This window comes from Suncus etruscus, chromosome 3 (genome assembly GCF_024139225.1).
Source record: "Suncus etruscus isolate mSunEtr1 chromosome 3, mSunEtr1.pri.cur, whole genome shotgun sequence".
Classification (NCBI taxonomy): domain Eukaryota; kingdom Metazoa; phylum Chordata; class Mammalia; order Eulipotyphla; family Soricidae; genus Suncus; species Suncus etruscus.
The window spans coordinates 45,960,457-45,988,055 of record NC_064850.1 but is presented as its reverse complement, the minus strand read 5'-3'; the positions used below and the strand labels follow the sequence as shown (position 1 = coordinate 45,988,055).

The following is a 27,599-nucleotide window of genomic DNA, read 5'->3' as shown; positions in this document are numbered from 1 at the left end:
GGGAAAACAATTAAAACCAAAAAACTGTATTGTTTTATTTCCCCAAAGATTTGACATTTATCACCGACTTTTCAAACAGATATTTAAGTGGAAGAGACTTTACCTTAATACTGAACAAAAACAAACTTATCCAAATGTCACATTTTTATATGCTAAAACGCCTCCCAGAGTGTAGTAAAAGACCTTTGCAGAAAGCAGGCCCGGGGGTAGCAACAGCTTGTCCCCCCCAATTCTCGGAGACACTTGAGCTGCACAAATTGATAGGTGACCAGTGAGGGGATTCATGTGAGGAGACAGTGGCAGATGCGTTGTCTGAGGGGAGATGCCGCCCAACGCTGGCTCCTCTGAGCAGGGTCCCCACGTCCCTTTCAGAGCTCCGTGGACTGCTCAGGGCTGCAGAAATCAGCCTGGGGCTTGCGGTGAAAGTAAGAGCAGATCTTCCTCATGGAGCCAGGTGTGACAGTACCCTAGAACCAAGATGTAGGTTAGACCCTTCCCACTCACATGCATGCCAAGCTAAGCCAACCTCTGTGAGGGAGAGCTGCGGTCTCCTGTGGTGCCAAGAACAGGGACCAGGGTGGCCCCCTAACAGGACATGACTGGTGCTATATCATATGGGTAAGTCACCTGCCTTACACCCAGCCGATTCGGGCTCGATCCTGGTACCTCAGAGTCCCTCAACCAAAGACAAGTAATTTCCTTCCAAGTCTATTTCCCCTAATACTTTGGGGCAGGAGAAAAAACCTCAAATGTAAAAAAATCAAAAAAAAAAAAAAATAAAATCAAAAAAAAAAAATAAAAGAAAGATCAGGCTGGTCCAATGGCAGTGGTTTATCATAACTTACTAACAGTATCACAAAAAAGTTGGTATATAACTGCCCCACTGTTCAATTTGACTGGCTTATAAAAAAAAAAAAGATTAGAGATCTTTCGAAGAACTAGAAACGGGGTCCTGGTACCAGCTGGATGTTAGCACGCCCGTCCTGCCTCCCTGAGCACTGGACCCCCTGTGACTGGTCCCCATCCTGATGTTACTGATACTGACAGCAAGTCCGAACCTGACTGTGGGCGCCACTGCTGGTAATTTCTACCAGAAACCTATAGCTAAGATGCTGGTATGTGAGACGAGAAGATGAGAAAGATTATGCAAACTAGAGGGTTCTGGGTCTAAGGTGCTGTGGCAGCAGCTAAATTTGAATGTTTTAAACACTTTTCACCTCTAATCGTGGACCAAGAACCCAGCTCTCAGCTGTCTTGCCTGTAAACAGGAAGAAAGCAAGTCTAGAAAGTGGTGGTGGAGGCTGGGAGGGCCTGGCTGCCAGGCAGAGTGCAGCAGCTACCTGGCCACTCTAAGGCAGCAGAACAACTATCACAGAAGCCTACAAGGTGGGGGACGTGTCCCCTGTCCAGGATGTCCATGCTCCCTGCCAGCCCCCACAGCCTGGTAATGACTTAGCAAAGCTCCCGATCCGAGGAGAGGCAGCACCCCACTCACCCCTACTCACCGGATTTGGGGACGTTTTCCCGCTCAGTCTCCTGGAACTGGGGGTCTGAGCTGAGGGGCTTCGTGGAGAGAGAGCCTCAGCCTTGTGCTTGGCTGCCATGGCCAGGAGCCAGTTCTTGTTCTCGGGAGAGTTGTTCTCCTTGCCCACCATCTCGGACCCCTCAGTGCCCAGGGAAAGAGGCAACATCATGGCACAGGCTTCGGTGGTGCAGGGGATGGCGGGAGATGGAGGCATCAAGACATTAGTGGCAGTAGCGGAGGCCCCATCCATCCTGCCGGCCTTGGCAGGTGACTGCCTGTCCTTGCCCATATCCAGGCAGCACATGTCCATTGACAGCTCCTCGGCTGGGGACCCGAGCCCCGTCACGCACATGCAGTTCTTGACACACTTCTGCTTGGTACCATCGAGGCAGCTTGAGTCCAGCCTGCGCTTGGCCCGGCTTCGGGCCTGTGATGACTTGAGACTCACGGGTAGCAGTGCTTTCCGTGGGGATAGTGGCTGAGCCGCTGCCGATGGCGGAGTGGCGGGCGGTGACGGGGAAAGTGCTGGGGTTATCCATTGGCGAATGGACATTTTGAAAGAGGTGGTGGCCTTTGGAGATCCTGAGCCCCTTCTGGCTGGGGGTGTCCTCAGTGCAGTGGGGGTGATGGAAGGGAGGGGCAAGGCTCCAGTGCAGCTGGGCGCACAAACAGCTGATGATGGTGAGGCCAGGATTGGGCTGCTCCTAGCCTGGGGCACCATGGCGGGAGTGCTGTGGCCACTGGTCAGTGGTGCTGGGGAGAAAAGGGCCATGAGGTCAGAGGAAAGGAGCAAGTCCTGCCTTGGAGGCAAAGGGTCACCCTAATTCCTATTCTGTTGGTTTCTGGGCCACACCAGGTGGTTTCAAGGAACCACACCAGGGTGGGTAACTCATAAGCAGTGCCTTTGCCAGGCAAGACAGGCCACCAGGACAGATCCCTGGCCCATGGCCTTTCTTTGCACTTGCCGATTGTCCAGACTGGGCACATGGTCCTCACTTGGTCAAGCCTAATGTCTCCTATACTGTCAGAAACTTCCTTTATAATCCTCCATATTTTTCCTGTCATTGCCAACCCCCTAGTCTGGCACATAACTGGACAACTGGTGTCTAATAACTTTTTTTTTGGGGGGGGGCACATCCATTTGATGCTCAGGGGTTACTCCTGGCTAAGCGCTCAGAAATTGCCCCTGGCTTGGGGGACCATATGGGACGCCAGGGGATCGAACTGCGTTCTCGATCTTTCCTTGGCTAGCGCTTACAAGGCAGACACCTTACCTCTAGCGCCACCTCGCTGGCCCCAGCTTTTTTTTTTTTTTTGGCCACATCCCATGACACTCAGGGGTTACTCCTGGCTATGCGCTCAGAAATCCCTCCTAGCTAGGGGGACCATATGGGATGCTGGAGATCGAACTGTGCTCCATCCTGGGTCAGCCATGTGCAAGGCAAACGCCCTACCACTGTGCTATCCTGCTGGTCCTAATAGTTTTAAATATATAAAAATTCACCACTGTATATAGCAGTACTTGTACAGAAAAGCAGTGGCAGTGGTGCTAAAAAAAATGCCAAGATGGTCTATTACTGTAAGAAGATACCAATGCAATGAAATCTAACTCACAGCCCAGGACAATGTGGCTACCCCTCCAAGCATGTGAGCAGGATCCTTACCCAGGTCAGCCTGAGCCTCCTTTTTCTTCGGTAAGGCCCAGCCTACCAGGGTGAGCTTATCCACCGCCCTCTCCTCTAGGCCTCGAATCAGACGCCAGATCTTCAGAGTGTTGTCATCGGAGCAGGTGGCAATCTGGGTGGGAAGGGGGGAGTGCAGAGTTTCAATTCAGGAGGGGCCAAGTCCAAGAGAGTCCCTAGTTATTCCAGATTGCTCAGATCGGGGAGGCTCAGGTCTCACACCTTCAGGGACCACTTTTTTTTTTTTTTTTTTTTTTTTTTTGGTTTTGGGGCCACACCCGGCGATGCTCTGGGGTTACTACTCTGGGGTTACTGGCTGTCTGCTCAGAAATAGCTCCTGGCAGGCACGGGGGACCATATGGGACACCGGGATTTGAACCAACCACCTTTGGTCCTGGATTGGCTGCTTGCAAGGCAAACGCCGCTGTGCTATCTCTCCGGGCCCCAGGGACCACTTTTGACATCACCGGAAATTACTCTCAAACCAGACTGGCCTCTTTGTGTGTGTGTTGGGCTACACCTGGCAGTGCTTAGAGTCTCCTGGCTTTTGTACTCAGTAATCACTCCTAAGAGTGCTGGGGGATTTATACGGGACACTAGGGACTAAACCCAATGGACCACATGCAAAGCACAAGCCTTCCCTGATGTGTTATGGTTCTGGCCTCAGGTTTGCCTCTTTCACCGTGTAGACAGGGCACTGTAATTTTGGTTCACTATGAATGTAAGGAGAGCTCCTCAATCCCCACTTTCTTAAAAGATCCATCACTGTTAAGTCGCTGACATTTAATTTCTACTGCTTGCTTTGCAAGTCTGCAGGCTGTGCCGCCTTATTGCCAAGGTGACCTTCCCAAGAGTGGCCCCAGCCAGGCGGCAATGGTAGGCAGAGACCAGTCCTGTTTAGGAGCATCTGGGAAAAAGAACCAACCAAGTTCAAAATAACCTTTGCCCCTTTAAAAATAACCTGACCATCCCCGCTGTGGGGCGAGCCTTTTATGGGTGAGAAAGCCAGGCGGGAAGCGCTCATGGCGCTCGGCCACTGGTACCAGCATATGTTTATACAATTTCTCTATTTCAGTCGTGCAGGAGAAAAGGAACATGTTCTCGGAAGCCTGGTCCCCAAGGGCTGGCAACCCCTCTCTTGACTGTGAAGCCAGGAAGACATACGCACAGTCCAATGGCACTACCAAAGACAAGTGGGACCCACTCTCAGGAGTCACAGACAAGCCACTGAGTGCTCCAGTTTCCCAGGGAACAACTAAGGGTGTGAAATTTACTCACAGAACTGCTGTAAGTGTATCTTCCTCTTACTGAATCCGCACAATGCAAAAAATAACACCCCCTTATAAATAACTAAGGTCACCTCAACCAAGAGGCAGAGTGACATTTCAAATCAAGTTTTTCCAACCTCAAAGTACAGTGACCACTAGATTAGTGTAGACAAGCAGTTTGCCCTTTAGGGTTGGGGGCTATGCTTAGTGGTGCTTAGGGCTTACTCCTGGCTCTACACTTAGGAATCATTCCTGGCAGGGCTTAAGAGATACCATATGTGATGTCAGGGCCGTGTGTAAGACAAACCCTGCTGTGCTACTGCTCTGGCCCAGGCTTCCCTAAGTTTATTTATTTACTTGTGTGTGTGTGTGTTGGTTTGGCCACACCCAGTGATGCTCAGGGGTTACTCCTGGCAGGCTTAGGGGACCATAATGGAATGCCGGGGATTAAACCTGGGTGGGCCATGTGCAAGGCAAATGCCTTCCCCTGCTGTGCTATCACTCAGGCCCAGCCTGCCTGAGTGTTTCTGTCCACAGAAATACAAGCTAGGGGGCCAGAGAGAGAGAGCACAGCCGTAGGTTGTTTGCCTTGCATGCAGCGACCCAGGATGGATGGTAGTTCAAATCCCAGCACTCGGGCCTGGAGAGATAGCACAGCGGCGTTTGCCGCCAGGTGTGGGCCAAAAAACCAAAAAAAAAAAAAAAAAAAAAAACACCAACAACAACCCACAAATCCCAGCACCCTAGAGCGATTTCTTTTTTTTTGTTTTGTTTTCGTGTCACACCTGGTGACACTCAGGGATTACTCCTGGCTATGCATGCAGAAATCGCTCCTGGCTTGGGGAACCATACAGAACACTGGGAGATTGAACCATAGTCCGTCCTGGGCTAGCATGGGCAAAGCAGATGCCCTACTGCTTGAGCCAATGCTCAGGCCCCCACAGAGCGATTTCTGAGCAGAGCTAGAAGTAATCCCCAAGTGCTGGTGGGTGTGACCCAAACAAACAAACAAAAAAACCCTGAACAAAACAAAACAAAAAAAAAAAAACAAGCTAGGGCCGGGAGAGATAGGTTTGCCTTGCAAGCAGCCGATCCAGGACCAAAGGTGGTTGGTTCGAATCCCAGTGTCCCATATGGTCCCCCGTGCCTGCCAGGAGCTATTTCTGAGCAGACAGCCAGGAATAACCCCTGAGCAATGCCAGGTGTGGCCAAAAACCAAAAAACCAAACAAAACCAAAAAAAAAAAAAAAACACAAACCAAAAAACAACAAGCTAGGCTAGAAGAGTATGTGGTTATTTCTGTTGCAGGTACCTGCCATAGTTGTATGGTAATGCAGTAATGATCAGTGCTTAAAAGTGATGCTTACAAAGTCTGCTGAGGATAGACCGCGTTAAGACAGGAATCTGTCAGAAATATAAGGGCCAGAGCAAAACACAGTGCCAAGGTATGAAACACCAAGAAGGCCAAGCTCGGGGAAACTGGCAGGGTGCTGCCAGGAAAGGGCAAAAATCCAAAAGGCCTGGGAGGCCTGGGAGAGAAGATGGGATACTAGCAAACAAAAATCCTGTTTGTGTGAACTCTGGATCTTCTACACATTAGGGCTCTGGTTTCGTTTATTTATTTATTTTTGCTTTTTTTGGGCCAGCCATAACTGGTGGTGCTCAGGGGTCATTCCTGACAGTACTAAGGGGAACATATGGGGTTCCAACATCGAACATGGGTCAGCCACGTGCAAGCAAATGCCTTAATTGCTGTGCTATTGCTCCAGCCCCTCTGGTTTTGTTTTTAAGTTTTTGTGCCACACTCAGTGGGGATGACGTTTGCCTTGCACATAGCTGATTCAAGTTTGATCCTTGGCATCCCATAGAGTACGCTGAGCACTGCCAGGAGAAATTCCTGAGTGCAGAGTCAAGTAGTAACCACTGAGCACTTCTGGTGTGGCTCCCCAAAAAACAAAAAGAACAATCATGTGAAAGTGGGATTTTGTGGGCCCGGAGAGATAGCACAGCGGTGTTTGCCTTGCAAGCAGCCGATCCAGGACCAAAGGTGGTTGGTTCGAATCCCGGTGTCCCATATGGTCCCCCGTGCCTGCTAGGAGCTATTTCTGAGCATACAGCCAGGAGTAACCCCTGAGCACTGCCAGGTGTGGCAGAAAGAAAGAAAGAAAAGAAAGAAAAGAAAGAAAAGAAAGAAAGAAAGAAAGAAAGAAAGAAAGAAAGAAAGAAAGAAAGAAAGAAAGAAAGAAAGAAAGAAAGAAAGAAAGAAAGAAAGAAAGAGGGATTTTGTGCATGAAGAAAGAAAGAAAGTGGGATTTTGTGCATGGAATGGTGACGGAAGTCAGGAAAGATTTTTTTTTTTTTTTTTTTTTTTTTTGGTTTTTGGGCCACACCCGGCGTTGCTCAGGGGTTACTCCTGGCTGTCTGCTCAGAAATAGCTCCTGGCAGGCACGGGGGACCATATGGAACACCGGGATTCGAACCAATCACCTTTGGTCCTGGATTGGCTGCTTGCAAGGCAAACACCACTGTGCTATCTCTTCGGGCCCAAAAGATGCTTCTTTAAGGACAGAGTTTTGGTCTGTGGTGAGATACAACTGCAGAGGACCAGACAGCCCTGTACTCACCCTGAGCCTTGGTTTTCTTGACTGACCAAGGCTGAGACCATAACAGTGTTGATGCCTCACATATATGTCCACACAGGCATACTGACCTTTGTGAAGTCGAAGGGGCACCAGCACACTGACGTGACCTCCTGAGAATGACCCTGAAGAACTGTTGGGGGAAGCCAGGGAGCAGAGACCTGGGGGTGGGGAGATAAGAGTCAGTAGAGAAGCTAAGGGCTGGGAGGACTCCTGGTTCCTGTGAAGGGAGAGAAGGGATCACAGAAAGGAGTGAGAGGCCCTGCTTTCCCAGACCAGAACACCCTGGATGCAAGACAGGGCTTGCTGAATCCGAGAACTCCAGTGCTAGAACACACTCACAGACCTTTGTTATGGTGTTTGGGTCATGCCCGACTGTGTTTGAGGATCACTCCTGGCAGATTTGGCAATCAAACCCAGGCCAGTTGTGTGAGGCAAATGCCCTCCCACTGTCCTATGGCCCAGCCCCTCACATCCTTGCCTTCACCCCCTAAAAACCAAGCTGTTACCTGCTTATAGCTCTGAATATAAGGCCTGGATGTGCTGGGTGTGGTATCCCTTCCCAAAAAAATCAACCACAAAACTGGGAAGCAAAGAGCATTTAAAAGTGACCATACTATGAGTGCCCATTGTCCAGCTACCAATGGCCACGAGGAGAGAACAGGCAGTGCCGGGTGTCTTGGGAGTACACAGTGCACTTGGCTGCCAGGTTAAGACCAAGTTCCGCTTTGGGAATCTGATGGCTTAAAAAAGTCCTTTTCAGGCTGGAGTGGTAGCACAGCAGTAGGGTACCTTGCACGATGCCAACCCTGGACAGACTCAGGTTTGATTCCTGGCATCCCATACGGTCCCCTTAGCCTGCCAGGAGGATTTCTGAGTGCAGAGCCAGGAGTGGGCGTCACCAGGTATGGCCCCAAAACAAAAAACCCTTTCCAGTCAGCTTTTTTTTTTTTTTTTTTTTGGTTTTTGGGCCACACCCGGTGATGCTCAGGGATTACTCCTGGCTATGTGCTCAGAAATTGCTCCTGGCCGGGGGACCATATGGGACCCTGAGGATTGAACCCAGGTCCTCTGGCCTGGGTCAGCCACATACAAGGCAAACGCCCTACCGCTGTGTTATCGCTCTGGCCCTCACTCAGTTCTTTTTTTTTTTTTTTTTTTTGGGTGGGGGCCACACCCGGCGTTGCTCAGGGGTTACTCCTGGCTGTCTGCTCAGAAATAGCTCCTGGCAGGCACAGGGGACCACATGGGACACCGGGATTCGAACCAACCACCTTTGGTCCTGGATTGGCTGCTTGCAAGGCAAACACCGCTGCGCTATCTCTCCGGGCCCCTCATTCAGTTCTTTATTCACTTAAACAAAAGGCCCCAATCACCCAGCGTCCCAGAGACACTGACCCCTCTTGTCCCTTTTCCCCTTTTTCAGGCTATGTCAAATCAGATTTTAAGGTAGGGCAGGAAAGACTCCAAAGTGACACATCACTAAATCGGAATGGTTCTCCCTAGAAATGAGTGGTCATAACCACAACCCACAGGTCCAATGAGACCTTCTGTGCAGCTGACCACGCAGAAAGAGATATTTCCTAAGAGCCTCCCTCAGCATGGAACCCAGATCTTGTTTCATTCTGGCACTCACCAGGGTGTCAGGGGGAGCACCAGGGTGCCCGAGTGAGTTATTTATAACTACTTCACAGCATCACGTATGGCAGTGGCAGGGCTGGAGGGTTGGCAAGCGGACAGGTGTAGAAAGTGAAAGAAAAACTCAATACTGACTTTATTAAATTTTATTCCTGGTTTGGGGGCCATACCCTGATGGGGTCTAGGGGTCGAACCCCAGTCTACTGTATATGAACTAAATACTCTGCCCCTGTATTATTTTTCCAGTCTCCTAAATCTTTTTTTGGCTTTTGGGTCATACCTGGTACACTTCAAAATCACTCCTGGCAGGCTCAGGGGACCATATGGGTTGCCTTAAGTGTAAAGCAAGCACCCTCCTCATTGATCCAAGTCTTTTTTTTTTTTTAACATCTATTTATTTATTTACTTATTTAGGTTTTTGGGCCACACCTAGTGGCACTCAGGGGTTATGGTTACTCCTGGCAGGCTTGGGGGACCATGTGGGATGCCGGAATTGAACCTGGATCCGTCCCGGGTCAGCCACATGCATGGCAAATGCCCCACCACTGTACTTATGCTTCGGCACAACTGACCTAAGTCTTTTGTTTAAGTTCACGTTTTGTAGGGTTTTGCCCTTAGCCCAGGAAAAGTTTTGATACTCGGAAAGAACTCTGACTCCTGGAAATCACAGTGGAGTCCAGGGACACCCTGAAATCAGGGTTCCCCACAGCCTCCTCTACCCAGTCCTGTCTTGGCCAGGAACTCGGATCTCAGAGCTACTCATGGAGCTCCATGTGACAGGAAGGAAGCAGGAGATACGACTGCTCTGAACTGCATCACATCGAATCGCTCTGCACAAACGTGACAGGAATGCAGAGAGGGAGGGACAGATGGGTTCCAGTGAACAGGAGGTCACCCATTGGTGTCTGCCAGGGTTCCAATTTTGGGGTCCTTCCTGCTTCCTGTCCTTCCTAAAGTCTGGTCCCTTGTACATAGCCTGAGGGAGGGGACTCAGGGTCAGAAGTCCTAAGTCCTGGTAATGGGACTTTTCATTACCTCTTCAATCTAAGAGCAAGTCTACCAGTGAATATAAAGAGCCGAATGAAAGAATTTCAGAGCCATCAGCACTCCCACTCAAAGCGGAACTTGACCTTGACTTCCTGTACTATCACTACAGCCCCAGAATCACTATTATTTTTAAAAGACTAAAAGTTAAAAAGTTTATTTAAAAGTTAAAATATTAAGGGACCAGAGTGGTGGCGCACGCGGTAAGGCACTAGCCTAGGATGGACCTCGGATTGATCCCCTGGTGTCCCATACGGTCCCCCAAGCCAGGAGCAATTCCTGAGTGCAGTCAGGAGTAACCCCTGAGTGTCACTGGGCATAGCCCCCCCCAAAGTTAAAATATTAAATAATGCCATTAGCACATAAAAGGGAAGGTAGCCGATCTTTCTTATACTTATCTAAGGAAGTCCAGCTCTAAGAAGAAAACAATGGGGGCCGGGCAGTGGCGCTGGAGGTAAGGTGCCTGCCTTGCCTGCGCTAGCCTAGGACGGACCGCGGTTCGATCCCCCGGCGTCCCGTATGGTCCCCCAAGAAGCCAGGAGCAACTTCTGAGCGCATAGCCAGAAGTAACCCCTGAGCGTCACAGGGTGTGGCCCAAAAAACAAAAAAAAAAAAAAAAAAAAAAAAAAAAAAAAGAAGAAAACAATGGTTTTAACTATTCTTGAATAAATAAATACAGCAGTGCTCTGGGCTCACTCTCAGCCATGCAGAAGGTAAGCAAGTGCCTTATGGTAAGTAACCTCTGGGCTCCTGAGTAACCGTCATTCTACAGTGTCTGCCAGGGACCTTCTAAGTCCATCTTAGTGTGTGAAAGCCGGGAGGGAGGAGGGCACTGGGGTGTTTCCATCTCCGGACACACCCCAATCTCCTCCCAGAACTTGGACTGTCTTTCTAAGAGGCGACACCCACAGTGGGCTGGTGTCAAATCCTTGATCATTCCCCAGACTGATAAGACTGAAAGAGAGATGCCTGTTGTAGCCCTGTAAGCGACACTTGGGGGCACATACCTTCCAGATGTAGGCAGATTCATCACTGGAGCCACTGATCAGAAACTGGTCATCGGGACTGAGGCTAGATTTTATATAGAAGGTCGAATTCTGATGTCCACTGTAGGTGGCCACTGCGGAGGAAAAACAACAGTGTTCAGTGCCTGTCCTCTGGAGCAGGGGTCCTCAAACTTTTTAAACAGGGGGCCAGTTCACTGTCCCTCAGGCCACTGGAGGGTCTGACTATAGTAAAAACAAAACTTATCAACGAATTCTTTTTTTTTTTTTTTTTTTGTGGTTTTTGGGTCACACCCGGCAGTGCTCAGGGATTATTCCTGGCTCCAGGCTCAGAAATTGCCCCTGGCAGGCACAGGGACCATATGGGACGCCGGGATTTGAACCGATGACCTCCTGCATGAAAGGCAAAGGCTACCTCCATGCTATCTCTCCGGCCCCTATCAACGAATTCTTATGCACACTGTATATATCTTATTTTGCAATGAAGAAACAAAAGATACAAATACAGTATGTGGCCCGTGGGCCATAGTTTGAGGACCACTGCGGAGGGTTCAAGTGCACGCAGGATGTATCAGTGTGTTTCACCACAGAGAAGGAAAACATGGCAGGGGCAGATTGAATGGCTGGAATGGTGTCCTCACACCCTGCCTCACCTCCAAACTCTGGCTCTCTGGAGATCTGGGTTGAAAGCACCTGTGTGTGGCACAAGGGCACATGGAACCAGACAAAGCTGAGGGAACTGCTGAGTGTTGTGGGCCATGGCCCCCAAATCCAACCCTCCTCCTCAAGGGAAAATGAGGACAAGCCTAAGAGACTAGAAGGCAGAGAGCTCCAGGGCTGAAAAGTTGGTCCAGGCCTGGTCTTGAGCCCACCCATGCCACAGGGTCCTCTGATCATGGAGCCCAGAGCAGCCTTGAGCTCTGCCAGGTGTAGCTCCCCAAACTGAAAAGAAAGTGATAAAAAACACGTGTGATAGATCAGAGCAGAAGCCACATCCAGTCTGGAATCTTCAACTACTTGTAGCCTAAATATATAGAACCAGCCAAGCGCCAAGAGCCACAGAGAACATCTCTGGGTGTGGAGCTGCTACACACGGACCTAGTGCTTTAAACAGGGGAGTGGTATGACCCTGTTTCTACATGGTGTTCACAGCAGGCCAGGCTGAACCTGCAGGTTTGGGTCCTCATTTTGTATGAAAAATCCATGGGTACCTCATGGACTCAGACTCTAGTACTGGCGCTCTTAACTAGCAAGTACCCAAGTAATGTCCCTTTGATGGGGCAATTTAAGGACACACCTAGGCAGGAGAAAATGAGGTAACCACCTTTCGAACAGAGGGAAAATTTTTTTCTATTATTTTCTTAGTTATAAAGCTACTCTTTGAGTTTTAGTCATACAATGTTCTTAACACCCACCACCAGTGCTTTCAGTTTATCACCTGACCTGCCCCATACCTGCCTCTAGGGCCAATCTCTCTCTCATATTAAGAATTTTAGGGGCTGGGCGGTGGCGCTAAAGGTAAGGTGCCTGCCTTGCCTGCGCTAGCCTTGGACGGATCGCGGTTGGATCCCCCGGTGTCCCATATGGTCCCCCAAGCCAGGAGCAACTTCTGAGCGCATAGCCAGGAGTAACCCCTGAGCATCACAGGTGTGATGTGTGGCCCAAAAACCAAAAAAAAAAAAAAAAAAAAAGAATTTTAGGGGCCAGAGAGATAGCATGGAAGTAAGGCATTTGCCTTGCACGCAGAAGGTTGGTGGTTCGAATCCCAGCATCCCATATGGTCCCCTGAGCCTGCCAGGAGCAATTTCTGAGCATGGAGCCAGGAGTAACCCCTGAGCGCTGCTGGATATGACCCCCCCCCCAAAATTTCAGGGGTGAGAGATAGCACAGCGGTAGGGCATTTGCCTTGCATGCGCCCTACCCCGGAAGGACCTGGGTTCCCAGCACCCAATATGGTTCCCTCAAACCTGCCAGGGGTAAGATTTCTTAGCACAGAGCCAGGAGTAATCTGAGTGTGGCCCAAAACCAAAACCAAAACAAATGCCGGAGAGATAGCATGGAGGAAAGGCATTTGTCTTTCATGCAGAAGGTCATTGGTTTGAATCCCGGCATCCCATATGGTCCCCAAGCCTGCCAGGAGCAATTTCTGAGCGTGGAGCCAGGAGTAACCCCTGAGCACTACCAGGTGTGACCCAAAAACCAAAAACCAAAAAAAAAAAAAAAAAAATTCATCAGCTTTTTGTAGCAATCGCTGATGCTGTCACAGCACTCAATGCCCACCAAAGGAAAATGTGACAGTTAAGCCCTATCCTGGCCGGGGGTGGGCCCCAGAAAAGCAACCACAAACCCCCAAATCTTCCACTAAATCCCAATATCTTTTACTGGGGTGACGCGGTGAAGAGAGGAAAACAGCCCCAATTCTTGCTCCTAGAAGAGCTGGGGACCCTTTGTGAAGTGCAGGGGCTCCAGCTGGGGCCAGCCACAAGGCAGGCAAGCAGCCCCTGCACAGTTCCATCCCTTGGGCCCTGGGAGTCTCTCCTGCCCTCTGCTGGCAGAGCAGCTGGTCAGCAGACTCCAGACAGAACCTCTGTACTCCCAGGATCTCCCATGGATCAGGCTGATGCCTTGTGCTCCTCCAGTGCTTCAAGGGGACTTTTATAAGAATATAATAAAGTTCGGAAAATTTTGCATATAGGGAAGCAAAGATGAGTCAAGGACACTTGACGAAGGTGTTGAAAACGACAAGCAATTATGGGTCATGTTCCAAAGCAACCATCCATCCCCTTAGTCATACCCCGACCATGATTAGGCAAAGGATTTTATCTTTCTGGCAGTCTCTAAACTGCTTAACATGACTATGTCAGAAGCTGTTGACATGCTGATCCATTCAGAATATCAGTAAATAAAGTTCTACTCATTTCCCTTTTCCAAATGTTCTTATTTAATTAAACCAGAGCTTCAACTTTGCCCACGTGCCGCTATTCCTTCTGGCCCAAGAAATTTTACTTAGTTAACCCACAGTATAGAAAACAGTTACACAGGGGGCCGGGCGGTGGCGCTAGAGGTAAGGTGCCTGCCTTGCCTGCGCTAGCCTAGGACGGACCGTGGTTCGATCCCCCCGGTGTCCCATATGGTCCCCCAAGCCAGGAGCGACTTCTGAACGCATAGCCAGGAGTAACCCCTGAGCGTCACCGGGTGTGGCCCAAAAACAAAACAAAAAAAAAAACAAAAAAAACCAAACAAACAAAAAAAAGAAAACAGTTACACAGGGGCTGGAGAGATAGCATGGAGGTAAGGCGTTTGCCTTGCATGCAGAAGGACGTTGGTTCGAATCCTGGCATCCCACATGGTCCCCTGGTGCCTGCCAGGGGCGATTTCTGAGCATAGAGCCAGGAATAACTTCTGAGGGCTGCTGGTTATGACCCAAAAACCAAAAACCAAAAAAAAAAAAAAAAGAAAAAAGAAAAAAGTTACACAAATATAAGATTTATGGCTGGTAAGACCCATATTTTTTTTTGTTTGTTTTGTTTTGTTTTTGGGCCACACCCGGCAGTGCTCAGGAGTTACTCCTGGCTGTCTGCTCAGAAATAGCTCCTGGCAGGCACGGGGACCATATGGGACACCGGGATTCGAACCAACCACCTTAGGTCCTGGATCGGCTGCTTGCAAGGCAAATGCCGCTGTGCTATCTCTCCAGGCCCAAGACCCATATTTTAAAAGTGCCTTTTGATGAATACACACACACGGGGTCAGAGATTGAGTTTTTTTGGCCACACCCAGTCCCAGTGACGCTCAAGGGTTACTCCTGGCTTGAGGGATTATATGAGACGCCAGTGATTGAACCGTGGTCCGTCCTGGGTCAGCCACATGCAAGGCAAATGCCCTACCACTCCGCCATCACTCTGGCCCAGGGTTCAAAAAGCTGGTTAATGGGTTAAAAGCCTAAAAGCTGGTTTTGTATACTACCAGGCTCAAACTGGGGAACTGACCAAGGCAAGGGCGAGGATGCCAAGACTGGAGGCAGATTTGGGAGATGACACAGCTCAGAACTATTTGAAAGCTTAGCAGAAATCTCACTTGGAGGTGAGCTGGGGTGCTGTGGGGGTTGGTCATAGGATCCCAAAATCTGTCAGAGAGCTATTCCCAAAGAAACCGGTCACAAAGCTGTTGCTTTTAAAAGCTCAGGTGAACATGGTCCTGTGACCAGCCACACCTGATCCCTGCACAGAACTGCTAGCCCAAAGACAAGTTGGGCGGCAGGAGTGATAGCACAGCGGGAGGGCATTTGCCTTGCACATGGACAACATGGGATGAACCCAAGTTTGATCCCCGGCATCCCATATGTCCCAGAGTCTGCCAGGACTCAGTGACTTTTGAGTGCAGAGCCAGGAGTAACCCCTGAGAGCTGTCAGGTGTGGTGGCCCCAAAACAAAAAAAATAAAAAACAAGATGGACAAAGGGTTCCTAGATCTCCCTACCCCTCAAGCTTAAAGACCTGACCAGCAGGATAGTGTGAAAGCGTAATAAGGAGGGCATTTGCTTTGCATGTGGTCAACTCGGTGATGCTTGAGCACCGCTGTGTGTGGCCCAAAAACCAAAACCAAAACTAAAAAACCAAACCTGACCAAACAGCAACATCACCGCCCCAGGTAATACATCAGTCAGGCCCCAGGAGGCAGCTCAGATGCAGTTTATCACCAGCTTGTGGGGGGCGGGAGGGGGCCTGGGGCTTGGTCCAACCCCCAGACTAAAGGGGAGTGTAAAATAATTTAAAAAGGCCACACAGCTTAAATAAACTGTAGTTAAAACAGTAGAGAATCTTTGGTTTCCCTTGTAAAATTTCATTTTTTAGGGTTTTCGGACCACACCTGTTTGATGCTCAGGGGTTACTCCTGGCTAAGCGCTCAGAAATTGCCCCTGGCTTGTGGGGACCATATGGGATGCCGGGGGCAGTCCTTCCTTGGCTAGCGCTTGCAAGGCAGACACCTTACCTCTAGCACCACTTCGCCGGACCCCACTTTTTAGGTTTTAAATGTCAGATCGTAACTTCAATTTTCTGGTAAATAATAAAGATAAAACCACGAGGGAAGCACTTTGCCAGGCACCAAGGAGAGAATGAGGCAGGGAGGGACCATTTCAACTCAACAACCAACAACAAATTCAACAAATTCCCGGGTCAAAGGCTGAGTCCAACAGAGCTAGGATCTCATAGAAAGAAGGCAGCTTTCAAGGGGCACGGGATGTGATCAGGAGAGAGCTGGCACCCCCAAATCCTAGGCCCTCAGGAGCCCTCTGGCCCCCCCTCCTTACCTGGGGAGACCTTGAGTCCAGTCATGTTGAACACATAGATGTTATCGTCGGTGCAGTTGGCAAACAGTGTGGAGCCTGTGGAGTCCAGGACCAGACTGGAGTACCCTAGAGGGAGCAAACAGAGTCATGGAACCATCGAGCAAGGAAACCCCAGGAAACTCCCCCTACACACACACACACAAAAGCACACACGCCCGGCTTACCCAGCTTCCGTGTGCTGCTGCCTGGGTATGGGAAGGTTTTGGCAGCTATGGGTTCATGGCGATACGCTGTGTAGTTCTTGCGCAGGTCCCAGATTTTGATCACCCTAGAAACACAGGCCAAGGGCTGCTGTAGGGGGCAGGGGAGGCACTTCCTCAGGCCTGCCGGAAACAGGTGCTGCCTGACCTGGGACGGGCCACGAGGAAAGGGAAGGTGAAGGTGGAGAGCAAACAGCCGCCCGCTTATTGTCTTGGGGACAGACACTTCCGAAGCCGTGACCTCGGCAGCACAGACGTCATGACAAGCTCTGTAAACTGGCACTCGTTCTCTCTCCCCCTCTCTGAACTTACTTTCTCTCTTTCTACCAGTGCACAGAATCCTGAAACACACATACCCACCCCCCCCACCCCCGCCCATCCCAGTCAGTTTTGTGCTTACCCATCCACGGCACCCGCTGACACCAGTGTGTTCTCATCTTGGAAGAGAACCACAGTCACACTCTGCTGGGAATCCTGGAGGAGTCCAAGAGGAAAAGAGTAAAGGAATGAGTGTCCCCAAAGCCTAGGTGCTAGATTGTCCACAAAGGGAGTTCAGCCCAGCTCCCCCTTCTCACCACCTCATCAGAGATGACCTGACACCAGGTTGTCTGTGTCTAAGCCCCCAGTCTGAGTTAACCGAAAGAGCGACTCTTGCCCCAAAGTGACTCATCTCTGTACTGCCCGTGGCCCCTACCTTCAGCCCACAGCCAAATCCAAGTTGAAGAAACAGGCCTTGCTCGAAAATCCTTAAAGGGACTTAATGTGCCTGGGAAGGTTCAGCCTAATATCCATATGCGAAACTACAGAGAATGAGCTGGGTGTACCTCATTCATTAAAATACCCCCCTCGAGACTCATCACTGGACACCTCAGCTTCTTCACAGTGGTTTACAACCCTATATAGGCTCATAAAAATTCACAGCAAATGCTGGGGCCGGAGAGATAGCATGGAGGTAAAGCGTTTGCCTTTCATGCAGGAGGTCATCGGTTCAAATTCCGGCACCCCATATGGTCCCCTGTGCCTGCCAGGAGCAGTTTCTGAGCCTGGAGCCAGAAATAACCCCTAAGCACTGCCGGGTGTGACCCAAAAACCACACACACAAAAAAAAAAAAAAACTCACAGCAAATGCTGATTTTATTACCAGTAAAACTTGGATCCAAAAAGAAAAAAAATACCCAACAGACACCTGTCACATAGATTGGGACTGGGTACAAATTTCTCAGGCAAATGGGTTGACGAGTGGAAACAGTTCTGTTTTTTTTTTTGGGTAACCACATCCAGTAGTGCTCAGCACTACTCTCGACTCTGCACTCAGGGGTCACTCCTGCTCAGGGGAACATATGGGATACTGGGGATGGACCTACGATCAACTGTGTGCAAGGCAAGCGCCCTCTCCACAGAGCTATATTGCTCTAGCCCTCCCCCAACTTCTACACATATTTACCACAGAAGGAGCAAGTCCCTTGGAATTCTGCTTCTTCTTAGGCTTTGATGGAGTTTGCTTGTCTAAGGTGTTATGTGCTCCGCTGATCTGATTCACTTGCCTATAAAATCCATCTGAAAGAGATTCCCAGGAATGGACTGAAGCTCAGATCTTTATTCCCACAGCAAGTACAAGTTCTCCAGAGCCTCAGACTTCCTGTTCATTAAATTGAACCCAGAAGCCACAGCCATAGAACTGCTCTCCTGTAATGCACCCATCACAGGTAAATAACACATAGAGGGGCTGGAGCAATGACGCAGCGGTAGGGCATTTGCCTTGTACGCAGCTGACCCAGGACAAACCGAGGTTCGATCCCCCAGCGTCCCATATGGTTCCCCCAAGCCAGGAGCAATTTTTGAGTGCATAGCCAGGAGTAACCCCTGAGTGTCACCGGCTGTGGCCCAAAAACCAAAGGGAAAAAAAAAAAAGTAACATAAAAAGTCCACACTGGTACTGATTGACTTTGGGAGCAAAGTGAGCTCCTCCCTTCAAGTCACAAAGCTCAGATTTAAAATGCAAATCAAATGCATTCATCGGTGAACCCATCATATATCAATCATTCCAGAGCCACAGGGACAGTTATGAGGGACAAGTTCAAGGCATCCAAGGGTGCCCTCTAGTGGCCTCTCAAGCCTCCAGCAATTCATTCATCCTGTGGAACTGAGAGCTGCCCCCAACCCCATTGCACACCACCTCACCTTTCTTATTGCACCTGGTGTCCCAGACCATGATGTTACCATCCCGTCCTCCAGTACAGAACACCGCTGTGGGGGGAAACAGGGACCAACAAGTTACCAGATCCAGTCCGTGGCACGTTTCCACCCAAGTCCTCCAGATTGCCTGCCTGGTGACTGGCACTGGGGTTGAAGACACACTGGTTTCAACAACTGACAGCAACTTAAAGAAAGATGTGTGGGAAAAGGGGACAAACTGCTCATGATGCTTACAGAGATGCTTACAATCTAGAGAAGCAAAGCTTGGCTTGGCTAAATTATCTTGAATGACATAAAATACTTGCCCCCCCCCCCCAATCAAGTAAAGGAAGGCAAGAACAGTAAGCAATAATATTAAAAATATGCCAAGTGCTTACAAAGTTAGACTGTCAGACAAGTGCCAGGTAGTCAGACAGCACCCCAAAATCTTCCTGCAAACACTTCACCCTGTTGTCAACCTCCCACCCCAGGAGGGCATTACTACTCCCACCTGGGTCAGTGTGAAAGGCACTGTCAATACTGATCCCTGAGCACCACCAGATATAGCTCCCCCAAAACAAAATGAAAAAGGGAACATGGGCCTAGAGTGATATAGTACAGCTTACAAGTATTTGCAATGCATAGGGAACTCAGCACGGGGACCTGTCACCCCAGCACAGAGACCTTCAGGCATGTCAAGATGAAACGGAGGCTGCTTCCTCAGGAAAGGGCAGAATGATGGCAGCCACTGGCCCAGCAGACAGATTGCAGGGCCCAGACAACTGACCTACCCACCCACCCACCCACCCACTTACCTTTCTCAAACTTGGAAAAGGCCACAGACTTGAGGCTGCACTGGTGGCCTCTGCATATGCCCATCAGCTCACCAGTGCTCACATCCCAGAATTTGGCCGTCTGGTCGCCTGCGGCTGTGACCTTCCAAAAAAAAAAAAAAAAGGTGAGGGAAGCTGAGCATCATGTCAGGAGCAAATGGACACAGGCACCCCCCACCAGCTTACAAGAAAATGAAAGTTACCTACAAGCTTAAATTCACCAGGAACCCAGGCGAGATCAAAGACCGCGTTCCAGTGCGCCATCCACTCTGGAGAAAGAGGACGGTCAGAGAGCTACTTGCTAGGGCCTAGTAACAGCCTTTCAATGCTCGAAAAGTACAACAAGAAGGGTGGGGTCCAACAGCTCCCAGGCCCTCTTTGGGCTCAAGCTCGGATAGTTCCTTTGCTGCCACACACAGGGGAATCCACCAACTGGGTAGCCCTACCCTACAATCTCTAAGTTTTAAAAACTTCTCTAAACTTCCTCCAGAGGGCGCTGATGGATGGCACAGTAGGGAGGGCACTGGCATTGTACAGGGATATCAGGTCTCAATCCCCATAGGGTCCGGTGAGCAGAGTGTAGAGCCAAGAGGTAATCCGAATCTTTTGAATGTGGCCCCAAAAGAAGCAACAATTAAAACCCATCTTCAGAAAGACTCCTCCAGCCCCCTAGAAGGGAGTTTTCTTTTGACACCGGAGGCATTTTCTTTGTATTTCTACTTAATTTTTATAGTCTTGGATGCCTCCTTAAAAAAAAAAAAAAAAAAAAAAAAAAACAGAAGTACTTGGTATTCCAACTTTTTTTTTTTTGGGTCACACTCGGCAACACTCAGTTACTCCTGGCTCTGTGTTCAGAAATCGCTCCTGATAGGCTCAGGGGACCATATGGGATGCTGGGATTCGAACCACCGTCCTTCTGCATGCAAGACAAATGCCTTACCTATTTGCTATCTCTCAGGCTCTAGTATTTCAACTTTTTTATTTTTGGTTTTTGGGCCTCACCTGGCAGCGCTCAGGGGTTACTCCTAGTTCTGTGCTCGGAAATCGCTCCTGGAAGGCTCGGGGGACTATATGGAATGCTCGGAATTGAAACTGGGTCCATCCTGGGTAGGGCGCATGCAAGGCAAACGCTCTACTGCTGTGCTATCTCTCTGGCCCAAGGTATTTCAAAACTCTTAACAGTTCTTGTGTGTGTGTGTGTGTGTGTGTGCGTGTATGCTTTTTGGTCACACCCACTGACGGTCAGGGGTTACTCCTGGCTATGAGCTCAGAAATCGCTCCTGGTTTAGGGACCATATGCCAGGGAGTCGAACCACAGTCAGTCCGAGATTAATGTGTGTAAGCCAAACACCCTACCACTTGCGCCAACGCTCTGGCACCAACTCTGAATAGTTCTAAATCAAGAACTTATTAAGGTCAGCGGAACATGCACTAAAGATGCTCAGCCAATGTCTCCCCCAAGCACAGTCAATCTAAGTTACATTTAATTGTAAAAACAGTCCCTTCTTGGGGCCGGAGAGATAGCATGGAGGTAGGGCATTTGCCTTGCATGCAGAAGGACAGTGGCTCGGATCCCGGCATCCCATATGTCTTATTAAAAAAAAAAAAAAAAGTTCCTTCTTGACCTTCAGTAAAGGCATCCACAGAGGTGACTGACAGAAAGGGTTCTATCCTGGTCCCAAACTGGAAAAGAGAGCTTCAGGTAATTCACTCGAATTTGAATTAAATTTCAAACGAAAGGCATGGGCCTAGCCTTACCCTTGATGCACTTCTTTCTGTTGGAATGTGACTCCGTGTCATATAATCGAAGGATGCCTTCTTCATTGGCAACTGCGAGGATATGTCCCATATTGGGAGCTAAATAAAAATGTTCAGGAAATAAAGTTAAAACTGACTTCAAAAGGTCATAAATGACAAAAACCTATCATCAAAGGCAGAAATTATTCAAAGATTGCTTAAAATATGGCCATTACATCTACCTCAAGCCAAGGCACCAGCAAGAGCTATTGCCTCTTATACAACAGAACTCCCACGGTGGCCTGGCAGTCAATCCTGTCCTTTAAAAGCTTCCCCAGGCGCTGATACACAAGAATAACTAATTAGCAGTTAGGACCATCCTTAGAAAAAGCCTGTCGGGGCCGGAGAGATCAAATGGAGGTAAAGGAGGTAAAGGCATTTGCCTTTCATGCAGAAGGTCATTGGTTCAAATCCCGGCATCCCATATGGTCCCCCGTGCCTGCCAGGAGTAACCCCTGAGCACTGCTGGGTGTGACACCCCAAAAAAACCAGAAAAAGCCTGTCATTCCAGGTGCTTACCTGAGGAGAAGGTGCACCCGAAGGGAGGCACGGGCACACCGTTCTCGCCGTAGGACATGTGCTCATCATGGCAGCTGCACTGGTAGCCGATGAGCAGAGACTGCAGAGGGTACTGCGAGGACCAGCCTGTGGAGACACACAGTCCCTCAGGGAAGGCAGATTCAGGGCCTTGTGCCAGTGCTTGTACAGAGTGTCGGGAATGGCTCTTGAGAACCTCTTAGAAATCAATCCTCAGGGCCGGAGAGATAGAGATAGCACAGTGGTGTTTGCCTTGCAAGCAGTCAATCCAGGATCTAAGATGGTTGGTTTGAATCCCGCCATCTCATATGGTCCCCCTGTGCCTGCCAGGAGCTAAGTCTGAGCAGATAGCCAGGAGTAACCCCTGAGCACTGCCGGGTGTGGCCCAAAACCAAAACCAAAACCAAAAAAAAAAAAAAAAAATCACTCCTTGGGGCTGGAGTGTTGGTGCAAGCGGTAGGGCATTTGCCTTGCATGCACTGACCTAGGATGGACCACAGTTCAATCCCCCGCTGTCCCATATGGTCCCACCAAGCTAGAAGTGATTTCTGAGTACATAGCCAGGAGTAACCTGTGATCGTAACCGAGTGTGGCTCCAAAACAAAACAACAAACAAACAACAAAAAAAAAGGAGGGGCCGGAGTGGTGGCGCAAAGCGATAAGGCGTCTGCCTTACGCACATGGACTGTGGTTAGATTATCAGGTGTCCCATATGGTTCTCCAAACCAGGAGTGATTTCTGAGTGCATAGCCAGGAGCAACCCCTGAATGTCACCGGGTGTAGCTGGAAAAAAAAAACAAACAAACAAAAAGGAATCACCAGGCGAAGAGATAGCATGGAGGTAGGGCATTTGCTTTGCATATAGAAGGGCAATGGTTTGAATCCTGGCATCCCATATGGTCCCCCAAGTCTGCCAGGAGCGACTTCTGAGCGTAGAGCCAGGAGTAACCCCTAAGCACTGCCAGGTGTGACCTCAAAACCAATAACAAAAACAAAAACAAAAAAAAAAAAAAAAAAAGAAATCACTCCTTGCGGGCTAGGGAACCTTAAGGGGTACTGGAGATTCAACCCAGGTCAGCCATGTGCAAAGGCAAGTGCTCTCCATATTGCTTCACCCCCAGATTTGCACATCATCTTATCTACCTGCAGTCATGCCTTAGTCACCCTACTGTGGAAAACGCCAGAGAAAACCCCTATATCTGAAAGAGGCAACTCTGGGCTGGACTCTCAGAGTCTCCTGCCCTTGCCAAGTTCATTCAAGATACTTTGCACAGTCAAGAGACTGAACCAGGGTTCAATCCCATGCAGAGCAGGAGTGACTCCCGAGAACTCCCGGGGTACACCCACACATGTCCCTTCCCATACTCAAGAGAAGACCATAAAGACGGAGTACTGAAACAATAGTCTGAATCCAAATGGCTGTTGTGAACTCTTAGAGCACCATTCAAACTGCAGAGAAAGCCTAAGGGTCAAAGAAGCTAGGCATATATATATACCAACACATTGCTCCCACACAACTCCAAGACAATTTCAATCTCACTTCATCTTTCTGTACCAGCAATGGGAACCCTGTAGCAACAAGTCCACGTTTGAAGGCAGTGGAAACAATTTCAGTCAAATGATGGTACCTCCCCACTCTTCCCATGAGGCTCCATTAGTGGAATAAAGCCTAAGTTGAGAGGTAGGTGCTCACAGAAGATGGGCAAATGGTCCTGCTGGGGCAACACCTAAGCTGCAGGGCCTGAAACCACCCTCAAAGGCCTCTCTGGCCACTTTGCCACTCATACATAGGTCCAATATTTTAAACATGTGAGAGAAAAATAATCACATGCTCAGAGGATAGAAGCAAATAGCACCTTTTCACTTTACTGAGTGATGTAAAAATAAGGCAAGTTCTTTCTTTGTTGCTTTCTTTTTTTTGGTTCTTGGGCCACACCTGGTGGTGGGTGCTCAGGGGACCATAAGACATGCTGGGAATTAAATGTAGATAGCCTCTCCTGCAAGGCAAATGCCCTCCGTGCTGTGCTAAGGCTACAATCCCATAAGGCTAGTTCTTATCAAAGAATCAATGTAGGGATACAGGGCTGTCTAAATCATTCCAGCATTACAGCTGCCCAGTGTGCCCCACCCCTGTCAGCTTTCTGCTGAAGTCACATTTGATTTGGGGGGGGGGTTTCGGGCCACATCCATTTGATGCTCAGGGGCTACTCCTGGCTAAGCGCTCAGAAACTGCCCCTGGCTTGGGGGGACCATATGGGATGCTAGGGGATCAAACCATGGTCTTCCTTGGCTAGCGCTTGCAAGGCAGACACCTTACCCCTAGCGCCAGCTCGCTGGCCCCACATTTGATATTTTTGAAACAAAATGGTTTTATTTGGGGAATATGGGGAGGGGGCACATTTAAGAAAGGAATAACACTAACTAACCAACCTTCCTTTTGGTTTTTGGGTCACACTCGGCAGCGCTCAGGGGCTGCTCCTGGCAGGCTCGGAGGCCATATGGGACGTCAGGATTCGAACCACTGTCCTTCTGCGTGCAAAGCAAATGCTCTATCTCCATGCTATCTCTCCGGCCCCTAACTAACCTTAAGTGGGGAAGGTACTTAAACTCTCTTCCCTGCAAGCATACTTTCATCAATCTGTCCTTTTCATCACAAATAGGATTAGGAGAAGAGGCCTGATTAATCAGTTCCAGCAGCTCACAGGATCCAATAAGATGATTATTCTTGCTGTAGTGACTCGGTTATCTTAGCTGAGAGGGTGTGGTAACTATGTGGTAGAGATCACGAATCCTCAGATTGAGTAAAGAAACGCTTCCTGATAAAGGAATATGAACATGCCTACGGTTTAAAAGGTCTGAAAGCAGGGCCAGAGTCACAGGGGAGGGCTCTTGCCTTGCTAGTGGGTGGCCTACCCAGCTTCCACCCCTGGTATCCCATTGGGTCTCTCTCAGGAACGACCCCCCAAACAAACAAGGCCAGAGACATAGTACGGTGAGTAGGGCATTTGCCTTGTATGTGGCTGACCTGGGCTCAATCTCCAGCATCCCATTAATGTTCTCTGAGCCTACCAGGAGTGATTCCTGAATGCAGAGCCCAAGTAACCCCTGAGCACCAACTGGGTGTGGCTCAAAGGAAAACAAACAACACCCCTCCCATAAATCTGAAAGCAACATTCAACACCCAAAAGATCCAATCTAGAACTGGGTGAATCTGAAGGGTCACCAGAAAAACCTAATTCTGTTGGGAGGGAAGGAGTGTTTATTTTTAGGTCACAGCTGGCAATGTTCAAGAATCACTCCTGTCAGCACCTGTGGGGGTCTGGGGACAGAACCTGGGTTGGCCACATAGAAGACCAGCACACCCTATCCGCTGTGCTATGGCTTGGGCCCCTACAAACCTCCTTTAAGATAAAATTGTGAGTTCTCAGGGCCGGAGAGGTGGCGCGCTAGAGGTAAGGTGTCTGCCTTGCAGGCGCTAGCCAAGGAAGGACCGCGGTTAGATTCCCCCGGTGTCCCATATGGTCCCCCCAAGCCAGGGGCAATTTCTGAGCACTTAACCCCTGAGCATCAAACGGGTGTGGCCGAAACCCCCCCCCCAAAAAAAAAGATAAAACTGTGAGCTCTCAACCCAGTCTGGCTGCTCACAAGCCTTGCTAACTATATCAGCTACCACCTCTGGCCTCTCTGCAACCCACACCCCTGGAACTGTGGGGTCTTTATTGAGTGCTCTCCTGCAAAATCCGGGTCAAGGCCCTGAAGTTACACGTGGAGATTTCTCAAACTGCACATGAGAACATTTTCAGGTACTGACCTCCACCTAAATAGGTACAGGACAGTGATTTCTACTTCTCTCCAACCAGCTCTAAGCAGGCCTTTATTCCCACCTTATATCTGTGGAATGTGAGGCCCATAGCGATGGGAGGGGGCAGTGGGGAAGGAATGCCCTTATCTAGAATAATCCGCTTCCTGCTTCTATGGCCATGCTTGCTGAAGATATTTAAGGAGGCCCCCTTTGTCCTTAGGGTTTGAGGTTCTGGATAAGAATTCTGAGTCCCCTTACCCCAATACACTAGATAAAACTGCCGCATGAGAAGGCCCGATTCAGTGCCTGGTGCCCGCGTTGCCTCTTCTCCCTGCCGCAGGATCTTTTTGCACTATTTTGACCCAACATATAAAAACTTCTGGACGCCTAACTGAAGACCCATATTTCAAAAATCACACCACAGAACTCCAACACCATTTTACAGTTTGCCCAGTAATACTCAATACCAGTAACCAATACTTTTCTGATCAATCGCAATGATTTTACCCAGGTCAGAAGAAACGCAACAGAGCCACACCACAGCTCATAGAAAACAACTCTTCTCTTCTAGGAAAACCGGAGGAGGAGGATGCTAGACTGATCAATAAAACTATTTACGCTTAAAATCAAATCACACATGGATAGATCGGTCAGAAACTGTTAGCACGCCTAGCAGCAGAGTTCGCAGGTACTTTAGAGGAGAAAAAAAAATACTGTGGCCAGCAACAAGATGGCAACAATGATTTTAAGCCAGAATGCCTTTTAAAGATCAGTGTGGGGCCACTTCTCTTTTGTTAATATCCGAGGTATCTCATTCTTTTGCATCTCTGAAATCGCATCTAAAACTCGAGCCATCCAGTTGCCCTTCCAAAACTGTCCTGGACCGGGTCGGGCCGCAATGCAGGACAGACAATGGGGGCTGCTGCAGAGACGTCCTAGGGGTCCGTGGCCAGCTTGGGGCAGCAGGCCCGGGCCCAGGCAGGGGCAGGGGCGGAACTTCCCGGCACCCTCCGGAGGAAGATGGAGGCATCTTGGGGGCTCTAGCCAACGGGGCCGGGTGTGGGCCTGGAGCAGCCTGCGGGGTCCCTCCCCTCTTTCGGGAAATGCCCTGGGGCCTGCACGAGGAGAAGCACTATGAGGATGGGGAAGATAACCGGGTGGGGCAGTAGGGTCGAGGCTGACCCCCGCAGGGCCCCCCCAAGTGCTCGGCGCAAAAGAATTTAAAAGGCGGGGCGCGGCTGCGTCGCCCCTTCCCGGGGCCCCATCCCGAGGGCGCACTTTGGGGCTCGGGTTCCCCGGCCCTCCCTTTGTTCCCCCATCGGACCACTCCGGGCAGGTCGGGGCAGTCCGAGTGAGAACTTTTAAAAAAGTGTCGGGGTCCCGCAGGGCCACCCCATCTCCGGGACCCCCAAGATGGAAGCGGCGTCCGGGTTCGGGGGGGGGGACCCCCAGAACGATCTGCAGTTTCTCCGAACTCCCGGCCACGTGGAAAGGCCGGGGCCCGGCGCTGGAGGTCGACGCGCCTGCAGGCGCTGTGCTGGAGCGCGCAGGCAATTCCAGGGCTGGTTGGAGCGCCCCGATCCCAGCTCTCCTCTCCCGAGACTCCCCCCACGCCCCGCGCAAATGCGCGGAACTCGGGGCAGCAAAGACTCAGCTGGCCCAAGGGCTGGGGCACTCCAACAGCCGCGTACAGGATTGGGTTGGGTGGGCCGCGGAGCGCGGGGGAGGAGCTGGCCGGGCGCGGGTGCGGGTGCGGGGCTGCAGCCGTTACTAACGGCCGTTACTTACCGCCCCTCCGGCCGCCCAGCCGCGGCTGGCGGAGCACCGAGTTGAAGAGCATCTGCGCCCCGGGTGCGGAGACGGGGTGATGGACCAGGAGACGAGCTCGGATGGGGACGGACGGGGGATGGAGAAGCCTCGCTGGGCTCTCAGCAGTGGGGTCCCTCCCGCAGGGAGGAGAAGTTCGGACCGCTCGGTCCCGACTCCCGCCGTCGTCCTCAGCCCGAGCCGCCAAACTCCCCGCCAAAGTGACGTCACGGCCTTGGATTGGCTCCGGCTGCCGCCAGCCCCAGCCGGCAAACGCCCCGCTAAAGTGACGTAGCGCTC

At 50.2% G+C, this 27,599-nt stretch overlaps 1 protein-coding gene across 2 annotated transcripts; it reads right to left on the bottom strand.

Annotated features, from left to right (window-relative positions):
* Positions 1–368: 368 nt before the first annotated feature.
* Positions 369–27,333, bottom strand: DTL (denticleless E3 ubiquitin protein ligase homolog). 2 transcript variants are annotated; one of them, XM_049769809.1, is made up of 15 exons: positions 27,282–27,333; positions 21,674–21,799; positions 21,116–21,214; positions 19,565–19,626; positions 19,340–19,460; positions 18,531–18,596; positions 17,794–17,906; positions 16,750–16,823; positions 16,314–16,417; positions 16,111–16,215; positions 10,804–10,916; positions 7,186–7,275; positions 3,190–3,322; positions 1,506–2,278; positions 369–467 (listed from the first exon to the last, which is right to left on the bottom strand). In XM_049769809.1, the coding sequence occupies exons 1-15, from the start codon at positions 27,331–27,333 to the stop codon at positions 369–371; spliced, it is 2,130 nt and encodes a 709-aa protein (XP_049625766.1). The 2 variants fall into 2 exon arrangements, with proteins under 2 accessions (XP_049625766.1, XP_049625767.1); XM_049769810.1 differs by lacking the exon at positions 21,674–21,799.
* Between the last annotated feature and the right edge of the window lie 266 nt (positions 27,334–27,599).

Coding starts and splice junctions, on each gene's coding strand:
- DTL (XM_049769809.1), bottom strand. CDS start 27,333: ATGCTCTTCAACTCGGTGCTCCGCCAGCCGCGGCTGGGCGGCCGGAGG. Junction 21,800..27,281: donor GCTGGGCGGCCGGAGGGGCG/GTAAGTAACGGC, acceptor GTGTCTCCACAG/GCTGGTCCTCGCAGTACCCT. Junction 19,461..19,564: donor TTCCTGGTGAATTTAAGCTT/GTAGGTAACTTT, acceptor TTTTTTTGGAAG/GTCACAGCCGCAGGCGACCA.